The sequence below is a fragment of the Pteropus alecto genome, unplaced genomic scaffold (genome assembly GCF_000325575.1).
Source record: "Pteropus alecto unplaced genomic scaffold, ASM32557v1 scaffold398, whole genome shotgun sequence".
Classification (NCBI taxonomy): domain Eukaryota; kingdom Metazoa; phylum Chordata; class Mammalia; order Chiroptera; family Pteropodidae; genus Pteropus; species Pteropus alecto.
In genome coordinates, this window is record NW_006442497.1 from 5,702,846 (window position 1) to 5,722,919 (window position 20,074).

Consider the following 20,074-nt stretch of genomic DNA (forward strand, 5'->3'; position numbering starts at 1 on the left):
CCCCTCTGCAGGTTGTCTATCTGCTCCCCGAGCTCAGCCACACTGTCTGCATGCTTCTTCCTCAGGGTGGCCGCAGTGGCTTCATGCTGCAGAGTGGCCTCCTCCAGATCCCTGCGCATTTTCTGGAACTCGGCCTCCCTCTTCTTGTTCATCTCGATCTGGGCTGAAGTTGCCCCACCAGCTTCTTCCAGCCGCTCACTTATCTCCTCCAGTTCCCGAGAGAGGTCAGAGCGCTGCTTCTCTGCTTTGGCCCGAGAGGCCCGCTCTGCCTCAATTTCCTCCTCCAGCTCCTCAATGCGGGCCTGGGAGTGACACAAGCACAACATAACCTCATCTTAATTTCATTTTTTGGGGGGTTGGTGCAGAAAAAATGGCACAGAGGTGACTCACTTGTAACTCCTTGATCTTCTTCTGTAGTTGAATTTCTACTGCTTGCTCATCTTCAATTTTGCTTAGCAGGTTGCTGATTTCAAATTCTTTTCTTTAGACAGAAGAACAAGAAGTATTAGCACTGCTATGAATTGAAAGATGGTATGACATAAATTTTTTTCTGGAGTTCCTACTTCTTAAGCTTTTCATCAATTTGCTGTCTGTCATTTTCTACATCCATTATAGATTCTTGGGCCAATTTTAGGTCACCCTCCAGTTTCCTCTTTGCTCTCTCTAGATCCATTCGAATTTTCTTTTCTTGTTCCAGAGACCCTTCAAGCTAATTAGAAAGTAAAATTTGTTAAACACTGAAAATACATTAAAAATATCTTTTAAATGGTTATTAAAAATACACTTACATCATCCACTTGCTGCTCTAGCTTGATCTTTGCTTTGGTCAGGGTGTTGACTTTGTCTTCTTCTGCCTGTAGGTCATCCAGGGTCTGCTGGTGGGCCTCTTGGAGGGCCTTCTTCTCCTTGGTCAGCTTAGCTATGGTTTCATCCAAGCCTGCCATCTCTTCTGTGAGGTTTTTCACCTAGAAGGTCAAGAAAGAGATTGTTTCTACTATAAAGCAGCTTATTGGATGCTAGAACCTTTAAATAGTGGAGGAGAATATGATTCATACCTTATTTTCTGTGGCGTGTTTCTCCTTTTCAACCTTGGCCAGTGTCAGCTCAAGGTCATCAATGTCTTTCTTTAGTTCTGAACATTCATCCTCCAGTTTCCTCTTCTTGGCTGTCAGCTCAGCATTGATCTCTTCCTCATCCTCAGCTCTCTCAGTAACCTCTTTGATTTTGGCCTCCAGCTGGATTTTGTTTTTAATCAGTTGCTCACACCTTTCCTCTGCATCAGCCAAGGCATCAGCTTCCTGTAGGGAGATTCAGTGAGATATTTAGAGAATATGTTACTTATTTTGAACTTGTTCTTTGCATAAAATAGTAGTGTTCACTGAATTCCGATGAATTTTTCAGTACGAATATAAATTAAATTGAATATTATTACATGGCCTGGAGAAATGTAGCTAATTAGAAGTGAGACTATAGAGTTAGAAGCAAATTAGTCTGAAAAATAATTAGATTGAAGCAATTAACTTTTAAAACAGTGTGTAGAAGAGTGGAAGGACCAGAGGAAACCTGGGTTCTTGTCCCAAATTTGCCTCCATGTATATGACCTTTATTGCTTTATTCCTCTTATGTTCAATTATCTCATATGTAATTAAAGGAGTTGGAATAAATGATTGCTAAGAGCATTTCAGCTGTAATATTCAAAGATTTCGACTTAATCAAATTGGTTAGTTTTGGTTTTGAGCATTCTCTACTCAGCTCAAACAACTGGTTACTAGATTGAATTTAAAAAAGAAAAGACAAAGAAAAAAATTTATTCTATGCCTATGAATACATTTTTATGTAGCATTTTTATACACTCAAAAGCTTCCTGATTGTCTATAACAGTGCTATAATTGTCCAAAATTTTTACTTCCAGTTTAGAAATTACCTATTAGTCTATAAATGAATTTTAGAATATATAAGAACATGTAATTTTGAGAAACCATATAGTTCAATAACTTTTTAATAAGTGACTAAAGGACTCACATAAAAATCAGTTCAGCCACTAACTTATTAGATTATTCTGGCCTGGGGAATTTCTTTAATTCAGTGTATGTTTTGTTCATATCTTAAGTTTTTTAAATGCTTAAATGGATGATAATGGGGAATTCCCAGGGTTCCTTTGCATCTATTTTTAACAGTGATATACTCAATAAATATTTACTCACTGACTGATGATAATACCTATGAAAGGTTAAGATGAAAAATCTGTGATCCTATGATTTTCAAGTTATAAGTTATCAGAAGGAAAAGTTTCAAGTTTATAAGTTATCAGAAGGAAAAGTTGAAAATAGCTTCAAACTTTTAGGAAAAGTATCCTTTTCACAGGTTTCTTGATGACATTTTTGGGGTTGTTGGACCAAGGAAATGGGAAGTTGTGTTTGGCCAGAGTGCAGGTGCCAAACCTACCTCCACCCCCACTCTGATTAAAACTCCTTCCTGAACCAATAAACACAGGCATTAAGCACTCTGGATCTGTGTCAAAGGAAGAACTACAGAGGGCACCTAGCTCTACCTTACTCCCTGGTAGTTCAATTCAAGTACCGCAAAAAAATGTATTGAGCTAAATCTTGGTCCTGGGGAAAGGAGAAAGAGAACCAAAAATAACGGTCTTTCTTGAATTAGAATACAAGCTCATACACTTGCATTCAGAAAATAGGACTATATTTTAAGACTGAGATGAAGCAGGCAAAGCACATGGATTAAGTGAGATTTGGGAGCTTGCCTTAAAACTGCTTCCTTCATGTTAAATTTGTGATATTGTTAAATACATTCTTCAATCTCTCCTTTTCCATTTTGTAATTAGAAAGTAATTGTGCCTTCCTCATAGGAATATTGAAAGTTAAGTGAAATCCTAAACACAAAACAAAACAAAATCTTGAGATTTTCTTTTTCAAGAAAAGGCCATTTATAAATCCAAAGTATGTGTAAATTCCAGAATATCTTCAGGATTATGGTACATTCAGAATAAAGAGTACTCACAGATTGAACCTGGAGTTGCAGGTCATTTTTCTCTTTCAAGAGAGTGACCATTTTTTCCTCCAGTTCCTTCCTTTTTGCCTCCGACTTGGCAAGTTCATCTTTGATTTTCTGAAACTCTTCTTTCATGGTGGCCATCTCCTTCTCCGTCTCCGCACTCTTGAGGAGGGGTTTGATCTTGAAGAAGAGTTTCATCCAGGGCCAGTGCTTCACATTCATGAATGCACGGACATTATACTGGATGCAGAAAAGGGCTTCTCTGAAATGATGTAAAAATATCAGTGTCAATTGATCTATTAGAGATAATGTTATTGTCACTTTTTTTACATACAAAATCCCCTCTTAACGACCTCCCACGTATAAATGATATGTGAAATTCTGTATGTGTTATATACAGGTTTTGTATACACACACTCCCATTCACAGTAGTCCTCATTATAACCACTTTGCTAATGTGTGCTGCTCCTATTGGACAATTCCTGGTTCTTAAGTTCCCATCAAACTAGCAAAGAAGCTGACTTTAGAAGGGGAAACACTTTACATGTATGAGCATCATGTGCCATTTTAAGATCATTTGAGATAATACACCATTAGTGATTTGGGAATGGATGTGGCTCGGCTGTCAGCATGTGCATGTGAACTGTGAAATGGGGTTGCTTTCTGACTTGCCCCACATAAATTGAACTTGTGATTTATCATGTCTTCCTTGAAGCCTCCCCTTTCATTTTACTCACCACTGAATTATGCACTCTAAAAATTTCTTGTTAGCTTCTTCAGATAATATACTGGCTTTTCTCAAATTCTTTCAGATGCCTCATTCTTACCTGCTAAATTAGATTTTTAATATCTTCTGGGCATTTAGCATGGACCAAGCCCCCAAATTTGTTTTATTTAAACAAAATTGTAAAATAGTAATAAAAGGTAACCCTTCTGCAAACTGTAGCAACAGATTCTCGAGGTTCGACTACCTTGTAGCAACATGTATGCCTCTTCAAGCTTGCTAAAATGGAAATTTTATTTTTATTAGTCCAATATCTAAGAACCATAACTCTGAGAAGGCAGATACCATGACACAAATCATAATGTAGACACATGTAAAAGACTTGGGAATGCAGATCTAAGTAAGTACTTAATGAACAAAATGAATGTAAAATGTGTAAAGACAGGGAATGCAGTAATGCTGTGTAGACAGAGCTGGATGAGGTTAATCAGAGAAAGGAGGAATGGAAGTTTTGAATATGTAAATAGGTAAATTAGGATGAGGGGAGAGGGCTTGTACAAACTTGAAAATAGGAGATAAGCAAATTGCTTAGCCAGGCTGGAAAAGGCTGTGTAGATGGAAATGATAGATGAGGTAGGGAATAGAGAGGGCTTTGACAGCCATGCTTGACATCCAAAGTAACTTGGATTTGACATGGGAGACCATGGGGAACCACAAACTGAGATATGGCATGATGAAAATAGTGCTTACTGCACATTATTCCTGCAGCTGTATGTGAGATGGATGGGAAGGGAGAAACTGGAGGGAGGAGAGTAGTTTTGGAGGGAATCCAAGTGTAAGGGGGAAAGCAAAAGCAATGTGTTGTAGGAATGAGTTCTGAGCTGGATGAAAAGCACATATTAGCCAAAAAATGAAAACGTTAATGAATGAGGAAGGCTGATTGATAGTTCCTAAGGGACCTTACAATCTTGATATTCTGTAAGGTTGTTACCTCCTTTGCAACATCTTCTGATATTCTACCCTCATTAGGAATCCCCTACAGACAGCTTGAGTTCTTGTTATTATCTGGGCCAATTTGTCATCTCTCATTTCTTCCAGAAGACCCAGAAGGCCAGCTTTAAAGAAAACCTGGAGAAAGAGAGAGTCACAAATCATCCCCATACCACAGGAGACACAGATGGCAGAAGGTACTTGGATCAGGTGTAAACAAATAACAGTTTTACCTTTGTATGTCCGAATTTATATTGGGTATGATCAATATCAATAGAGGCCAGGAGTTTCTCAGAAGCCTTCTTGCTGTCGATGAACTGTCCCTCTGGAATAGCACTTGCATTTAAAACTTTGTATCTGTTCAGTCAAAGAAAGAAAGGTTAGGAAGGTATGATCATATATGAAAAACAGAGGACACCAAAAAGAAATGTCAATAAAAATCTTAGAGAAAAAGTAAAATTAAGAAAATCCAACAATTTTTTAAGTTCATGTAGTAAAGCGATGTGATTTCCTCATTATCTAATGCATCCCTCCTTCTTATTTTTAAGAATTGTCACCTCTTTTACCCTGTTATTCTGTCCTACTACCACAAGACTATATTATTTGGCTTTTAAGTATGTAATATTCACTAAGTAGGATACATGAAATAGTATGAATAGGGGGACAACAATTAAGATGATTAAACATTCATGGCATTCCGTGAAAGACAACAAAGAGAGACTGGCCTTTGTTTAAAATCCCCATATAAGATTCTGCTTGGGAATCCCTTCCTGCAGATGCGGATGCCTTCCAGCACACCATTACACCTCAGCTGGTGCAGGACAAGTTCGTGCTCCATGGCCCCTAAAAATATATTAGAATACTTACTATTGGGCACTGAGTTTTTAAATTTGTGCCTGTTATTATTTCATGCTCTTACATCTTACCAGGAGTTTTGGTTTCATTGGGAATGATACACCGTACAAAGTGAGGGTGTGTGCTCCTCAGATTGGTCATCAGTTTATTTAAATTTTCCTAGAAAACCAGATAAAAGAGACTTGATGAGGCAATTCTATTTCAGATTTCTTTACTGTAATTATGTAGAAAGAACCTATGTATGCTCTTAACTATTAGGTGTAAGTCTGTGAGGCTTCAACTGCTTTGTACTTTTAAGGTCTTAAGAGTTCTAGCCTCTCAAATAAACAAAAGGCCAAAATATTGGAAAGAAATACAGCCCTCCAAGGTATTACTTTATAGCACTTAGGATCTATCCTACAAACAAACTGAAAATTCAGTAGCCTTGATGCGCAGAAGTATTCTCAAGACTATGTTCAAAAGACTATGGCCTTGCTCTGCCACTAATGATTTGCTTGACTATAAAATTTCTTTTGGTTCTCTGTGCCTCATCTGAAAATAATTATGATTACCTCTAAGGTCTCTTTCATCTCTCTTAGTGATAATAATTTTCACAGTAACCTAGGGTAGCAATTGTTCCAACTTTTGCTATTCCTTCCTTGAGTTTATTATTCCCTGGAACTTCTAACCTCTTCTTTTGTATTGTTTATTATTATTTTTAAGAGTCTAAAATCATGAGATAAATGTAACCTCGTGTGGGTGAATCTAGGGTAACTGAGAATGATCAACAGTCTGAAGCATATACGGAGGAGTTATTCCAGAAATAGAGTAATTGGTTATGACAGATGACAGTGTTTTGCTCAACCATAGAAAATTCATATGTAAATATTTCTCACCATTTCTTAGGTGTACTCTTTAGAAGGCAGAGTTGCTTCCCCCCCCCCCCCCCCCCACATCTTAGATAACCATTACGAAATAAACAAAATAAGTAATGCATTTTAAATCTTGAAAACATGTACAAGGATGTTGATGGCTGTTTCAATGAGATAATGCAGATTGCCAGTGAGAAGGAAAAGAACAGGAAAGTTTTTCTGTTTAAGTCATGTTATATCTGCATTTTGGTTTTAAAAGGAATGAGACATAGCCATACAAATATTGACAAAGTAGCCAATTAAACCAGACATTTTGTACATCCCCCATTAGAACAGCCAGTTTTTAAGCCATTTAAAAAAATCTCATTATTTGCAGTCAAATTATTATTATTCTTTTAATTTCAAGAGACATTTTCTAGCAATCATCCATCTGAATCATTAGGGTTGGATTTAGGTGTTTTTCAGCTATTACAAAATCCACCTCAGAAGACAAAGATGTGTTTTGGTGGAAGGATATCCACCTCAGAAGACAAAAATGTGTTTTGGTGGAAGGATATCCTAAAGAGTGTATCTCAGGGGCATTCTCAAAGAGGAATTCAGGAACATTCTCAAAGGGTGACATTAGCAGAATAAAGATATGGCCTTCCACAGGGATAGCTTTGAAGTTCAACTATACTTCCTTAAAAGTAAGCCTTATTATATAATAAGAAAGCTTCTAAGGACATTTTCGGATTCCTGGATACGTTAAATGATCATAATAAGGAATAACGGATAAAGTGTCTGACTCTATAGGACAAGCATTGCTTTGGCCGTACCCTGATAAGAGTGAATATTTAAAGTGATTCCTATTAACATTCCATTCCCTTCTAATTTATTCTGAATACTGTAATTATGAGAACTCATGGAAACTGAATAGGTTTTTCGAATTAAATTTGTACTTTACCCTGAAAAGAGCTGACACAGTCTGGAAAGAAGAGCCCTTCTTCTTAGCACCTTTCTTTGCACCACTGTCTGAGGTAAAAAGAAAACCCAACAATTAAAGTAGGACCCCAGAGGCTGGAATGGTATGTGATCATTCTGTGGTAATAGGTTTCAATTAGATTAAGAGTACAGAAAGTACCTGCTTCAGCACTAGCATATGTGGAAAAGAGACTGGCCAGAGTCTTCATTGAAGACTTCTGGTACAGCCCAACCACAGTCTCATTCAGGGGGTCCTTGTTCTTGTCAAGCCAGCCGGCAATGTTGTAGTCCACAGTGCCTGCGTAGTGCACCAGTGAGAAGTGGGCCTCAGCCTTGCCTTTGACAACCTTTGGCTTCTGGAAGTTGGCAGACTTGCCCAAGTGCTGATCATACAGCTTGTTCTTGAAGGAGGTGTCTGTGGCCTTGGGAAACATGCACTCCTCTTCCAGAATGGAAAAGATGCCCAATGGCTGAATTCAGAAAATTAGACATTGGTGTCAACTTATCTTCTCTCAAAAGATATAGACATAGTGACTGTCATTTGATCAAATTATGATCTTTCCCCAATTAAGTGTATTTATAAAGTATAACGGTCACAGCTCAAAGAAGTCCTTTTGTTAGAATGACTTTTCCATTATCTTTTCTCACGTTCAATCCACAGGATCATTTTCATTAAAAGAATAGCTGGATATAAACCCCAAATATCAGCATAGCATGTGAGGGTGATCCATTAAAAGGGTCTATATTTATCACACATTTTTTCCTATTGAGTGAATTAATCTGTTGTCAAAGTATTATTTTGCTATGAAAAGGAGTTAACTGATATAGAATGTTTACTTTATATACAATAAACAGTATAAATAACCCACGTCTTATTTAAGACATTTTATCTCCTTAAAGATAGATTATAAAGAAGTATAAACAATTTGACTTCTTGACTTCGAAACAGATAACCTTTCATATAAGCCCTGGATGTGTTACCTATGCATTAGTTTTTATTTAGAAAGAAGACTAATTTCTATTGCCAACATCTTGGTTCATAATGGAGATAGATTTATAAATTCATAATGGAGATAGAACTAATGAGGTAGTTCTTTTAGTGAAGCAGATTATCCCAATAGAGGCTTCAGTGGTGCTTTAAAATTGGATTTGAGTCAGTGTTAGAACAACCTGATTAGAACAAAATGAAACTAAACATTCTGATCCTTAGGTAAAGAAAAAGTTATTTTTAAATAGTAATTTTCTAATTTTTTTCTGAAATCAATCTAATTAAGATTGAAGTAACACTTTCTCGACTTGCTTAAGACACTTGAAAAAGTTCAACCTTTTGTTAGATGTCAAACAGACCTTCTCAATAAGCTCAATGCAGGCAGCCAGGTCCATGCCAAAGTCAATGAATGTCCACTCAATGCCTTCCTTCTTGTACTCCTCCTGCTCCAGCACAAACATGTGGTGGTTGAAAAACTGTTGCAGTTTCTCATTGGTGAAGTTGATGCACAGCTGCTCCAGGCTGTTAAACTGCACAAAACGAAATTTTCAACATTAAATAGGTTTTTATAGCACTAAAATTCACTACCGAAAAAAACGTTTTATTGAAAAAATGTGGAAGATAGTAATGAAATAAAATTTAAACTAATCGTCCCTTCAAAAATCCTAGGGGAAAAAATGATTATTTTTGACATGAACCCTTTTCATGAATTCTAGACATTAAAGGCATAGATGTCAATCACACAGCAAGAGTTCTGGTAGAATGTACCTCTTTCCAACTCTAAGATTGCATGGACAATAATATATGTTAAAAGTACAATCATGATCCTATGAGTTATGGTTCAGATTTAAGGGTGAAAGTAATTTATTGAAAAACTTCACTTCTTTTTACCACTTCTAAAGAAGATCAGACATTTTCACTTTTGGCTGTCACATTATTAAGGAAAGCTTATCCAGTTTCTTTTCTGTTCATATCAAAAATTTGGCAAATCCTCTTTGTCAGGTCTGTGGAAGCAGGGACCTGATGTGGTTTAGCAATTGAGGATCTGAAAGAGTCTTTGTAACAGTTTACATCCTCATTTTATATATGATGATACTATAAATGCCCCAGAGGGGAAGTGGTATGTGTCACATGAACCTGGAAAAGAAAAGATTATGAACTGTCCATATGCTTCTACCTTTAGGCCCATTCTCCTCCATGGGAGATGCTTTGTGTATAGATCAAATGCTACATATCTGGGTTCCTGTTTTGGCTTTGCCTTATATGGCCGTAGGATCTTTGGCAAGTGTTTTGATTTTGCTGATCTCAGTTTCTCCACATGTGTAATTAGCAGTAATATTGATTACTCCTTTGTAAGCTGATTTAAAGATTAAATGAGGTAACATTTTGAAGTGCTTAGTATAGTGCCAGAAATATGCTGCCTTCTCAATAAATCTTGGCTGTTATTATTATTACATTCTGTTACCTTCCAGATACTTTGGAGGTAACTCTAGGTGCAGTGTTGGAGAAGACAATTTGGACTACAAATGTAAATGAATAATGATAGTCCCTTAGTATATCAAAGTCCAAACTACCTCCCTCCCACTTTTTATTAATATGAAGATAACTCACATCAAAGATCTCAAAACCAGCGATGTCTAAGACCCCGATGAAGTACTGTCTGGGCTGCTTGGTGTCCAGCTGCTGGTTGATGCGGGCGACCATCCACAGGAACATCTTCTCGTAGACAGCTTTGCCCAGGGCACCCACTGCATTGTATACCTTCATGGGCAAAGTAATGTTTTTGGTGTTATTAGAGGCATTATTAAAGGAGTAATGTTTGTTGACATTATTAAAGGCCTGGGATGTGTGTAATTCATTGAGGCCTTGAACTTACCTGCTGCACAGTCTGGCCTTTAGTGACATACTCATTGCCGACCTTGACCCTGGGGTAGCAGAGTGCTTTGAGCAGGTCAGCAGAGTTCAGATTCTGGAGGTAGGCTGCTTTGTCAGCAACTGCAGAGATACAATTCAAGAAACGTTGTTTAATGGTGGATATCTTTTTTAACATAATCTTTCCATTTTCCTCCCATCAATTTTCTTTATTATTTAAATAAAACTTTAAATAATTCTATAGAATATCAGATGAAAGTCTCTGTACCTTCGAGGATGTACTTGCTAATAAATGGCCAATCAGTTACACCGGCCTTTGGTGATTTATTGCAGGCAGCCTTAGAGAAATTCTTTAACAATAAACATGTTCAGTGTTTATGGAAATACTCTATAAGTGAGGCACAAGCCATAGTCCCTGCTCTTAAGACATATTAGGTATAATTGGAAGGATAAGATAAAAACATCTTAATATTCACTGTTAGGAATAGTTAAAAGTCAGAATATTTGGATCCTTATCTCAGTTTGGCTCCTCCCAATTTTACCTCATTGGATCAGTTTCTTTATCCGAAAATGTGGGAATTAAATTTCACTGCAGAGTTCCTTTCAAAATTCTATCAATGACTATAATACAAATACCACATGTCAGAACAAGTAACTGCTGAAAAATTTAGGGGAAGGAGAAAGAATGTCAAGCTGGTAGGTCAGAAAGGGCTTCAAGGCATGGGTAACTTTAGCTAGCGTGGTAGGTCCTCTATATTCCATGTTCTTTCCATACATAGAGTATGTGGATTTTCTTTTTCAGCTCCTTTTTCATCTTATTTGCTGCCTAGACTGTCAACAGGTTTATATACAGACAACACAAACATGTACACAGATGTCTAGGGACATCCTTCAACCCCAGCTATGTTTGGGCAGATCCTGTATTACCAGCCACTAGGTTCACCTTGGTAGTGCTGAACTAGACCACTAGGCCAAGTTATCCTATATGCCTACCCACAATTGCTAAGATAAAGCAAGAGCACTATTCCATCTCATTCTCTCTCTAATGATCTGGCCCCAGGTTGTGCTTTTTAAAATATCTCCTTATACATGGCTATTAGGGCTCATTTTAACTTATTTGGGCTGGATAGAAATGATGGATATATAGAGATATGAAGAAAAGGGGTGAGGAAAACATGCAATGTGTATAAGTGTGTATATGTCTTTCAGAAGTCTAACTACAAGGGAGATGCGAATTTAGAACAGGCTTTTTTCTTCCCATATTTTCTAAATCAAACCCAAATGGAGCTTCATTCAGTACCTTCAGTGCCGTCTGGCTCGGCTTGCTCCTCACGCTGCTTTTGCTTAAATTTCATGTTCCCATAATGCATTACTGCTCCTGTGAGCTTATAGATGGATACTTTCTCTTCAGGAGTAAAGCCCAGGATGTCAATGGCACTCTGCCAGGAGAAGTGATAGGACAAAAGTTAGGACAGAAGAGGCTAACTTATTTAGGAGGACATCCCAAAGTAACCACACCTACAGTGGGTTGCTACTGTCATTCCCATACATAATGGGATTTAAAAAAAAAATTTTGTGTGTGTGAGAGAGAGAGACTTACATCAGTTGCCATCAGCTCTTCTTGGTCATCAATGCTGGGGACTGTGATCTCCCCTTGACTGATGAAGGCATAGTCGTATGGGTTGGTGGTTATCAGGAGCATTTCTGGATACATAGAATTCAGGGGATATGTTTTACATTAGAAGTTGTTCATAAAAATATTAACTTTCATCTATGAATTTAAGATCTTTCTTACCAATAAGATCTGGTTTCTTATTGGAAGTAATCTGATAAAAAATATGGTAACTTCTTTCTGCCTTTAGCTGGAAAGTAACTCTAGACTTTTCTAAAAGATCTAGACAGAAAGAGAAATAGATATTGAATTAGGAAAAAAATCAGTGGTGATGAGATATTAAATGAACCTCAGTGTTTTTGCTACAATCAGGGGGATTACACAGGCTCCACTGAGATTTTAATTTGGTGGTTGATCCTCTTGGTACTGCATATATGAATTCCAAATACACATGGCAAATGCTAAAGGTCCTCACCATCTAAGAGCAAAGACTGAAGCATACCTGCTCTAGGAAAAATAAACTTTTCCTATGGAGGACCTGTGGCCTCTGTATTATAATCGATCCTTAACATCCTTTCCTTCCTCATATCACCTCAGATTGTGGTTAAGGGCTTCTTGCTTCCTTGGAAACACCTACCAAATCTCAGACCAAGAACAAATCACAGAGATGTACTGTAAACCTGTAAGTAACTTGTAAGAACCCATAAATAGCCCTAGTGTTTGTCCTGGAAAAAAATTTCTCAATTGCTTCTAAGGCAGGAATTCCAGAATGTGCTACAGAACGATCAGACTAAGATTGAGGTAAATGGAGTACACAGTAGAGTATGGATAAGTCTGGCATTGGCTCATAGGCTACACTGGCAGCAGATTCAATGCATATCAACTATTGCAAAATATCCCTGCAAATAAAATCACTTGTCTCTCTGTTTTGATTTTCAATGATTCTTTTACTCACATGTTTCAATATCTGCAGAAGCCAGCTTCCCTGTAGTACCGAAGTGGATTCTAATGAATTTACCCTTGGAAAGAGAAAGATTATTTGTTATGAAAGAGTTGAAGCACACAGTGATGCAATTGAAATGATAACTCAAACGTGGCTGCTCTGGCACTTAAGGGCAGAGAAGAGCTCTCTGTGACCAAGAGACTTACAAAGCGAGAGGAGTTGTCATTCCTCACGGTCTTGGCGTTGCCAAAAGCCTCCAGCAGGGGGTTAGCACTGATGATCTGATCTTCCAGAGTCCCCTGCAAAGGCAAGAGCAGTCCTCACATCTGGGGCTGTAGACTTCTTGAGAGCCCTGATAGTCTTTATTCTGACTGCGGCTTTCACTCTCACCTGCATTTTGCCAGTTTCTTCCTTCTTCTTCTCTCCAGTGACTGCAATCGTTGCAAAGTACTGGATGACACGCTTGGTGTTCACAGTCTTCCCTGCACCAGATTCTCCCCTGTCAAACAGAAACCGGAGAAGAGATCAGAACAATAGCTTTCACTGTCAACATCTAAGACAATCATCACAAAGCAGAGGAGAAGTAAAAGAAATCACGTACGTGATCAGGATGGACTGGTTCTCGCGATCTGTGAAAAAGAAATCAAGACTGTCAGTTTAAAAAAACCACACACACCGACAGTCGACATGAAGACTTTTGAATCAATTATGATCAAACACAGCTTGTCCTTTTTAACATTTTGAAGATGTCGCCTATGATTTTGGTTTTATGTTTTGCCTTTTGGGGTAAAATTTGTGAAAATGGGAGGCAAAGAATCATATATTTCTTTTTGTATTTTATTAAATTGAAAACTTTTTTATGGGAAATTTCAAACATATATAAAAGAAGAGAAAATAGTATAAAGAACCCCCATGTACTTATCATACAGCTTCAATAGTTAAAATTTTGTCAATTTATACACGTTTAAATCTCATAAGATTATTTTAGAGAAAATCCTAGGCATCATATAATTTCATCTGTAAAAGAATCATAGAATTTTGAAGTTTTGATAGATAAAGAAGCTGAGACCCAGAGAGGAATAAGTGACTTTTCTAATAATTACATAGCTCGTTAAGGTCAAAGATATTCAGGTCTTTTGACTTCCAATTTATATATTTTTCTCCTACCTGGACTCCTCCCAGTTCTTGATATCATTAATTTGACTGCTGGTAATACTAAATAAGGAAGGGATTTGTAATTGTAAATGTTTGTGTTTATTTACTTTCTTTTGAAGGCATTCCTCCACCCCATTCCCCCGATTTACTTCACTTTTATTATGAACAATCATGGTCTCAGATCAGTTCAACTAGCTTTAGGGCTGATATTAGTAGAAATTATTCCAAAATTATTCTTTGGTCACAAATAACTACTATCTCACATAAAAAAGGAAAATCCCACCCAGTCAAGGAAAAGATATCCTGTGTGTATTTCCAGGGAAGTGAGTTTATACATTCTCAAATTTCTTCTGGGTAGTTATCCATCACTTATCTAATGGATTCATTCATTCTCTTGGAGAGAACCCCGTAGAGTAATGATAGTATCCAGGACTTTGGGGCATATCAAGTTCATGATGGATACTGCTACTATAAAAATACTCAGTACTTAAGAGAATTCCTCTGCTGAAGGATCCTGAAATGCTTTATAAAAAGCATTGTTTATTTTTATTTCTATTTTTATTTTATATACATTTTTAAATAATAAAAGCAAAAATCATTACTAGTTATATGACTGATGTGTTGGATTTATACCAACTTTCCAATTTGTTAAAGCTCTAATTTTTTTACTGAGAGATTAGAGATTTTTGAGAATTCTTAAATGTAAAAATACATTCAGAGAAATTGATACAAATCTGGATGTTATTTAGGTGTTATAGATTTTAGAGAACTTTAAAGTTCTATTCAGGGAAGTTGATACAGATTTTGGGACATATTCAAATTGATTTCTTTATCCGATAGAAGAAAAATCATGAAAGATCATATTGCATCTAATGGGAGCACAGATAAGAAAACAATGTGCTAGTCTCTTTTGACAATGCAAAAATAACACCAACCAGGTCCAATACCACAGTTTTATATGAAAATCATGTTTGGGGAGTCATAAGTAATCTTGAATTTGAAGCAGTTCCAAAGCTTGGGGGTAGGGACCTTTGTAGATGTGGTAGCAGTGTAAAAGCAGCTGCTGAGTATTAAAACCCCTGAAATGAGCCAGCATTTGGATAATTTATGGAAGGAAGTTAGCTTCTGTTGACAACCAAAGAACGGTTTACTGGCATGGAATCCTTATAGAACTGCTGGCCAATTTGTAATAGAAGATTCCTATTTTATTCCTTTCTCTTCTCTCTTCTCCTTTAAAGGACAATTTCAAAACAAGGGCAACAAAACAAACACAAAAAACTAAGGAACAAAACCCTCTCAGTTTCTAAAATCCCATGGACTAACAGGAAACTCAGGAATTTAGAATATTTCCAAAGGCAATACATTTGGTGTGTGAAGATAAAAGGTTTTAATGCTGTATTTTGGTCTATAACGTGTATCGAAGCTTTTTGTTTATATTTCAATAAGGCAGGAATAACAGACTTTGAAATAATTTAAAAAATATTTTCGGAGAAAGAGAGATTTTTATTTTCTTTTATTCTAATAGGAAAATACTTCAAAATCTTTGGAAGCTAAGTCATAGCTCTTTCTTTACTCTTGTCTACCCCAAAGGTTGACAATATTAGTTACGTCATTTGACGATAAAGATGGAATTCACAAAGCTTTCGAGCTACAGCTGGTACTTATTTTCCTTGATTGCTGTGGATGTGAACATTTAAAAAGAATAAATTTGAACTACTTTTTATTCAAATCAGAAAGTGAAAAATATGGGAAAGCAACAGATATGTTTACAGAGTTGTGTTCATTGTTTTAACTAGGCTTCCAATTACTAGCTGGGTTAGCATGAGCAGGTCAGTGGACTCAGTGAACTTTACTTCATTTGTCTGTAAAATGGAGATGGCTGCTGGCAAGAATATATGACATTACAGCTCTGAAAGTTCTTTGAAAACAGTGAAGCCCGATGTGGCTGCAAAGTATAATTATAATCAAGGCCCAGACAAAGTCTGTTTGTTCATTGAAGATTCTATTGCCACATTTCTGTAAATAGATGTATCACTCACCAGTCAGCATGAACTGATAGGCATTGTCAGAGATGGAGAAGATGTGGGGCGGGGCCTCCTGGCGCTTTTTGCCTCGGTAGGCAGCCACCACCTCGGGGTTGTACACCGGCAGCCACTTGTAGGGGTTGACGGTGACACAGAAGAGGCCTGAATAGGTCTGAGAAAAGTGGAAAATGCAACATGTGAACCTTGTTTTTACTCAGAGACAAATGGAATACAGAGAGGTTGAAGAGTGCTCACATAGATCATCCAGGCTGCATAGCGCTCTTTGAGGTTGTACAGCACTCCAGGCTCGTGTAGATGAGTCATCATGGCCATGTCCTCGATCTTGTCATATTTTGGAGGGTTCATAGGAAAGACTTGGTCTTCCTTGACAGTTAGAGTCTGTCAAGTAAAGTAAGAGACCAGTGTGTATTAATCGTTGGAGGTAGGATTTATGGTTTATCTGATTGTTTTGGTTATAAAACGACACTTGCAGACACTATCCTTTAAAATAAAGTCATGAAAATGTATTTATTTCAGACTTTGGTGCTAAGAAAATCTGTTTCCTATGATGAGCTAGGATACTACCTTTTTACAAAGATGTTTTTCCTCCCACATTCCCCTGTCCCAGGTTTATCAGGTTATGTCCTTTCATTCTTATTTTAATAGGTTAATTTTTTTTTTATTTTTCCTTGCCATTCATTACAAGAAATTCCATTTGAGGATAAGTAATAGGAATATTAATATATTATTTAACGTAGTGAATAATACTTCTGATAAGAGAAGTTAGTTTTTACTTCTCCCGAGTATTGGGGTTGAGACGGGGAAGTGAGGAATTGACTTTAATCCTAGTGGGTTAAAGTCCTGTGAGTACTTGGGAAGATAAGAAAAGGGATTACGGCTGAGAATTTCTTTTACCTTCTAAATCTGATGTCCATAAGCGAACTAGAAGGGTGCTTGTATAGGCTTAGGGATTCCTAGCAAGTAAGGCTTCATCTCAAAGTGAGGAGAGAGAAAAAAATGAGGAATATTTTCTCCTTATGTTTTTACTTACTGCTCCGCTTTCTGTCTTTACAGTTATCTTTCCTCCTTCCTTGCTTTGTATAGTGCTCTTCACATAGGATTCTTTGGCTTCCACGACAAAGACCGATGTTTTAGCATCAAAGGGCTTGTTTTGGGCTTCGATCCGCTCCTTTTCCGATTTTCGAAGATAGGGAGCGGCTACGCCAAAAATAGCCATCTCTGCGTCAGAACTCGCACTCATGGCTGCGATTTATTTAGCAGAGGATTCTATCTTGGAAACGAAAAGAGAGCAGGAGAAATAGAAACCAGCAGTCATACATGTGAGTTAGGATTTGAAATCAAAGAAATGTTGAGCCTCTAGTGCCTGGGCTGTAACTATTTTCCCCAGCTGTTGGTACCAGTGTTTTAACACAGTAACACTAACACAGAGCTGGTTTGGAATGAGATTATCATTTGAGTCTTCATTTTTAGAACTTTGAAAATTCCCTTCCCAGATTGCATATGTCTTGATCCTTAGGGATAGGGTACCTACGATTGAATGAGAATGGAATCTTTGCATGTTTAATCTCTAAACTGTAACAATATCCATAGCTAAAACTGTTGGGGGATTGTTTTGTAGCAACTGCCATTCTTTAATGGTCACTTTTCCTTCTGTGTAATGTTTGCATCTGCTATATGCTAGGTCAATCACAGAATTAGGGAAGAAAGTTTGTCTTGTGCAAATGAAGGTTGATATTTTCAAAGCTGTCAAAAACATCCTTGCCTTTTAGATGGCCATTTTTTAAAACTCATAAGCCAAATAATTATTTTTAACATCTACTTTATTTTAATATTTGGTGTTATGTCTCTCAGTGGGTTGTTAAAAGAACCTCATAATAAATTCTCTGTACTCTGGATTTGTGGTCATTTGGCTTTCTACCAAGAGACTTAATACTTCCTTAATTCTAAAATATCTTTTGACACTCTCCTTTTGGCATGAGAGATTTCAAACTGTTTGTTAACAGATCTAACCACAGAGAAATGAGAGCTTCAGCATGAAGAAGGCCCCTTCTTCCCACATAAATTCCACAAGCTTCTCTTCTTTCCATTCAGAAAAAGAAAAGAAACTAAAATTTAAGGGTTCATCACATGCAGGTAAGCTATTGTCCTCTGATAGATAGATATGCCCCTGCAACATTAGTATGTTAGTTTGATTCTTTCCTTTACTTTTAGGTATACATTACTTGGGGAAGAGCCAGGATCTCTTCCAATTTAGGTACTATATTTAGCATTCTGTGGGTATAATATTTGTGACTTTTTAAATGAACAATAATAAACTTTTCTAAAAGCAAATAACAGTGAATCATAAAAAAGTAGCTGAAATATTGTGGTTATAACAAGATGTGTTTATGTTTTTAGATAAAAATTATTGGTAAAATGTTTGAGTATTCAACACTTTGCAGTAGAGAGAGGTTAGCATGGAATAGTCTCTTGCCCCTGGACAGGTCTAAGTACAGCTGAGACCTCACTGTCAAAATTCATTCTGTCCTAAATGGTCCTTTAATCCTGGAACTCAAATGAGGATAGTCTCAGGGAATAAGATGTTCTGAAAAAAATGATGTGCTAGCATTTATAAGACTATTTGGAAGCACCATCTAGTTACATAATTGCAAAAACAAAGAAATGGTGTATAATTAAGAATTGTTGCCAGCTTCGTTAGGTCAATACATGAAAAAAGCTGAGTCTTACCTCTGGAGTTCCAGATGAAAATGTAGGTTCGGAAGTGTCTAACACTATAAAATAACAAGTTTTTCATTAGTGAAGCTCATGAAATTCTAGTAAGGCCGAGAATTAAAATTTCCCTGCTCTAAAGCTTGGCTCTATGAAACTAAAAGTCAAAATTGGGAGGAAGAGTTTCATGATCAGAAATGGGTCATGGGATAAGTAAGCTCTTTCTGTCCCCTGTGGTCATGTCCCAAGGCTCCCATCACTTACCTCTTGGGTTCTTGGTGGAGATGAGGCAGGAGGGATGTGTCAAGCTTATATAGGGACCAACATGCTGATGCTGCAACTATCTTCTCTTTGTTAGGGCAAGACATTTGGCAACACGAACCTTCAGCATAATTTGTACTGACATTTGGCATGTTTGGATATAATTAGAAGTATTCATATCATTTTGAGTATGTGAACCAATCTCCTATAAATAATTTTACAGGGGCCAATCTGCCGGCAGAGAATGCTTTCTAGTATGCTGGGAAGGTAATCTTTGACAGTGCCTGGTGGGGCCTCAAAGTAAGTTCCTAAGAGCTATATTCGTTTTGGCAAACTCTTTCATGCATGCCTTTGGTAACTCAATGATCAGATACTCAGCGACACATTGCTGTCAGGGCCCTAACCTCTTTTCCTTTTTTGATACCACAGGAACCCCCAAATTCATTCCCTTGGGTCACTGCCAAGTCTTACCCTTGGAGTCTGGGCTTGGGCAGCAAAGTGTGAGAGGAGCTTCTGCACTGAGTTTCCAACACTGGGCCAGTGTCCACACACTTAATGTTGAAAAGAATTATTAGAAAATAATACGTATTCGTTGTAGAAAAAAACAAGCAAAGAGAAAAATGTCTGTAATCCCAATATGCAGCAATAAGTAACAGACATATATGTAGGGTTATACTATAATATAAAAGACATTTAATATATATATGTGTCTTGTAATCTACTTTTGAAATTAATATACCACTAATGTAATTTAGAGGTTTTTTTGGCTTCTATTTAAAAAAGTGTTAAACTTTACAATAAAATTCACTTCTTTTGTTGTATGGTTCTATGAGTTTTTACAAGTGTGTTGATTCTTGTAACCACCACCACAGATGGGATGCAGAACAATCACATTTCTATGAATTTTGATAAATATATGCAGTTGCGTAGCCTCTTACATTTAAACTATGTGAAAAATTAAAGACTTATAGCGTAGGCTAAAATTTCCCTTTGATGAACACTCACAATGCACCTCCCTGCACTCTAGAGGTAACCACTGATTTCAGTTTGGTTTGTAATATTTCAGACCTTTTTTGTGCATTTACTAATTTATATTT

General features: G+C 37.0%; 1 protein-coding gene across 1 annotated transcript in view; it reads right to left on the reverse strand.

Moving 5' to 3' along the window:
- Nucleotides 1-17,247, reverse strand: part of LOC102893695 (myosin-8) — a 26,569-nt gene extending 9,322 nt beyond the window's left edge. The window contains 25 exon segments of the mRNA XM_025040083.1: nucleotides 3-302; nucleotides 391-481; nucleotides 564-709; nucleotides 789-965; nucleotides 1,056-1,298; nucleotides 3,019-3,274; nucleotides 4,728-4,864; nucleotides 4,960-5,083; nucleotides 5,452-5,569; nucleotides 5,653-5,740; nucleotides 7,376-7,443; nucleotides 7,553-7,862; nucleotides 8,740-8,910; nucleotides 9,992-10,141; nucleotides 10,257-10,375; nucleotides 11,553-11,691; nucleotides 11,853-11,956; nucleotides 12,048-12,146; nucleotides 12,820-12,883; nucleotides 13,014-13,106; nucleotides 13,198-13,306; nucleotides 13,409-13,436; nucleotides 16,002-16,158; nucleotides 16,242-16,385; nucleotides 17,038-17,247. Of these exon segments, the coding sequence (XP_024895851.1) occupies nucleotides 3-302; nucleotides 391-481; nucleotides 564-709; nucleotides 789-965; nucleotides 1,056-1,298; nucleotides 3,019-3,274; nucleotides 4,728-4,864; nucleotides 4,960-5,083; nucleotides 5,452-5,569; nucleotides 5,653-5,740; nucleotides 7,376-7,443; nucleotides 7,553-7,862; nucleotides 8,740-8,910; nucleotides 9,992-10,141; nucleotides 10,257-10,375; nucleotides 11,553-11,691; nucleotides 11,853-11,956; nucleotides 12,048-12,146; nucleotides 12,820-12,883; nucleotides 13,014-13,106; nucleotides 13,198-13,306; nucleotides 13,409-13,436; nucleotides 16,002-16,158; nucleotides 16,242-16,385; nucleotides 17,038-17,247 (3,645 nt within the window).
- Nucleotides 17,248-20,074: the final 2,827 nt, after the last annotated feature.